The sequence below is a fragment of the Olea europaea genome, unplaced genomic scaffold (genome assembly GCF_002742605.1).
Source record: "Olea europaea var. sylvestris unplaced genomic scaffold, O_europaea_v1 scaffold572, whole genome shotgun sequence".
Classification (NCBI taxonomy): domain Eukaryota; kingdom Viridiplantae; phylum Streptophyta; class Magnoliopsida; order Lamiales; family Oleaceae; genus Olea; species Olea europaea.
Genome location: NW_019264058.1, coordinates 23,671 through 26,594, shown reverse-complemented (window position 1 = coordinate 26,594; position 2,924 = coordinate 23,671). Strand labels below are relative to the sequence as shown.

Below are 2,924 nucleotides of genomic sequence, written 5' to 3'. Positions count from 1 at the left end.
TTTTTTTCCTTTTTTAGGCCCTTTTAATTTTGTGGCTCTAGGCCATTGCTTAGTTGCCTTTGTGTTGGTTATAAAGCTGCCTTACTAATTTTTTACTTGGGCCTATTTGTGTAATCCGGGTTTGGCCTTATGACTTATAAACGCATTCTTGGAAATATGCTTTTGGTCTTATATTGGTGCATTTGTGGACGTTGGATATAACTTTTTGGGGTGTCATATAAAAGGCTCCCTTAGCCTCGTTTCATATGAATGAGTGTATTGTATTAGGGTTTTCTCCGGCTCTTCGTTTTCTCTATGTCCGTTCTTCAATCTTTGTAAAATCTTGAATGAATTCTTTGATATACTTAATGTACAATCTGTGAGATTGATTATGGTTCACTGTGGTGAACTTTGCCTGTGATATGAGAGTGAAACATTGAAGAAATTAGGGATTTCTTCATACATTTGTACTGCACCGTTTTTAGTTGATTTTAGTGGATTTGAACTATATCTACTTGTAGATACTCAATGGGTGAGTAACGTTTAGAGCACGTGAACATCCGAACCCTTTGAATGGGTGAAAATCCCTCTGTGTTGAATCTTTAATTTCTGCAAACGTTTGACAAATTCGTTCGGGACCACCACTTTGGCCTAGGACCGATCCTGTTCTTAGATTGCATGATATTTATTGACTAATTCTTATTCACTCAAATAATAGTATATAGACAAAATAATAGGAAAAACATCAAGATGAGTGTCACATTTCGTCAATTTATGTAACAGAAACCGTTTGAATAATTCAATGTTAAAACCGATTAAGTTGGTAGTTTGTTAGTGAAAGCATTTTCAACCACAATATTGGAAGTAAAGTCCGAGAATTTTGTAGCACTCAATATTCTCCTTACATTATAAATTGGATTCACAATGATCTAAAAATATACAAACACAGGGAAAAAAAACGAAAAAAATAAAAATAAAAAAAAATAAAAATAAAGAGATGAAGATGGCTTCGAAATTCACCTTGTTGTTTCTCCCACTGCTAGCATACATTGTAAATGCCCAAGAGCCAGCGACTTTTGATATCGGAAATTATGGTGGGAAACCTGATGCAAATATAGCCGAGGTATGCATTTAACGTATGACAGAAGAATATTTCAAGTAATCTTTTTCACACAATTTTCTAAAAAATATATTATAGGCTTTATCGTGCGCTTGGAAGGAGGCATGTGCAGCTACAACTCCGAGCACAGTTGTGGTGCCAAAAGGCACTTTCATGTTAGATCAAGTAAAATTAGCAGGCCCATGCAAAGCCCCCATTGAGCTTCAAGTCCAGGGCACGATTCAAGCCCCTTCAGATTATAATGATTTGCCCGACAAGGACGCTGCATGGATCACTATACATTACGTCGACCACTTGACCGTACAAGGTGGTGGAGTTTTTGATGGCAATGGTAAAGAAGCATGGGCCAAAAATGATTGTGGCACAAATCCAGATTGTGTTAAACTTCCAACAGTAAGTGTGTGTGTGTGTGTATACAGAATTAAGTTTTCTTAATTGAATTAATTGAGCAATCAATCAATTTCATGTATACAGAATCTCAGCTTCAATTTCATCACCAACTCAATCATTCGTGACGTGACGACTCAAGATAGCAAAAATTTTCACGTCAATGTGTTAGGGTGTAAGAATGTTACGTTCCAACAGTTCACCGTGAGTGCGCCGGGTGATAGTGTTAATACAGACGGACTTCACATCTCAAGGTCAGAAGGGATTAACGTCACTGATTGCGTCATCAAAACAGGAGATGATTGCATCTCCATTGGTGATGGCATGAAAGAACTCCATATCGAAAAGATAACTTGCGGGCCAGGCCACGGCATTAGCGTTGGAAGTCTTGGTAGAGGCGCTACCGAAGAAGATGTAACCGGCATTTATGTCAAGAATTGCACATTCATTGGCACCCAAAATGGTATTAGAGTGAAAACATGGCCTTCTGCCCCAGCAGAACTCAAGATAACAGATCTGCATTACGAAGATATTATTATGGACAATGTTGAGAATCCTATTATCATTGATCAGGCATATTGTCCGTATAACCAGTGCAAGCTAGACGTAAGTTAAATTCAAACTCCAGCAAATAATTATAGGTTTCAGCTATGATTAACTGAATTCTTTTTTGTGTTTATTTACAGTCTCCATCTCTCATTCAAGTCAGTCAAATGACTGTAAAAAACATTAGGGGCACCTCAAAAACTCCGGTGGCAATGACGTTTGCTTGCAGCGAAGCCAAACCTTGTGAAAATGTGGAGATCGGAGATATCGATCTTGCATGCAGCGGAACCGAAGGGCCTCTCACCACTAAATGTGCCAACATCAAGCCTACTTTAGTCGGCAAACAGAATCCACCAATTTGTGCTTAAATAAAGGCTCCATCAATGTTGCAATAATGTATTTTTTCTATTAGGATTTTGAAGAATGTAATTGATAATGTCTCTATGAAAGTAACAGAGACAAGTTTAATNTTGCAATAATGTATTTTTTCTATTAGGATTTTGAAGAATGTAATTGATAATGTCTCTATGAAAGTAACAGAGACAAGTTTAATCAGCAGCCACTCGAGTATATGTGCATGGATCACCACCCACTTGGCATAAAAAGTTGCCCTCCGCCTTACTACAAAGGAGCTTCAACCGACTTTCATCACTAACGCGCAATGGAAAAATCTTGACTTGTAGTCACCGACTTTTTCCACTATATATATGTGTTCAGCTTCGACATTTTGTGTAAGAATTGAGAGACAGACAGTTTATTTATTTTTATATAGAGATATATGCTAAGGTGGTTCTAGTATAATTAAATAAAATAAGTGTGAGTTGAAAGTGTCCAACTGTCACTTGTATAATTTTCGTCTCAATAAAATATTATTTCTTTGATTTAAATTCAA

At 37.0% G+C, this 2,924-nt stretch overlaps 1 protein-coding gene across 4 annotated transcripts; it reads left to right on the top strand.

The window, feature by feature from the left end:
* The first annotated feature begins 891 nt into the window (after nt 1–891).
* Nucleotides 892–2,924, top strand: LOC111389264 (exopolygalacturonase-like). 4 transcript variants are annotated; one of them, XM_023014178.1, is made up of 5 exons: nt 892–1,102; nt 1,178–1,492; nt 1,574–2,092; nt 2,173–2,431; nt 2,517–2,924. In XM_023014178.1, exons 1-4 carry the CDS (start codon nt 977–979, stop codon nt 2,398–2,400), a joined length of 1,188 nt encoding a protein of 395 aa, XP_022869946.1. In that variant the 5' UTR covers nt 892–976; the 3' UTR covers nt 2,401–2,431; nt 2,517–2,924. The 4 variants fall into 4 exon arrangements, with proteins under 4 accessions (XP_022869946.1, XP_022869947.1, XP_022869945.1 ...); XM_023014179.1 differs by having other exon boundaries at nt 2,173–2,438; nt 2,524–2,924; XM_023014176.1 differs by having other exon boundaries at nt 893–1,102; nt 2,173–2,444; nt 2,529–2,913.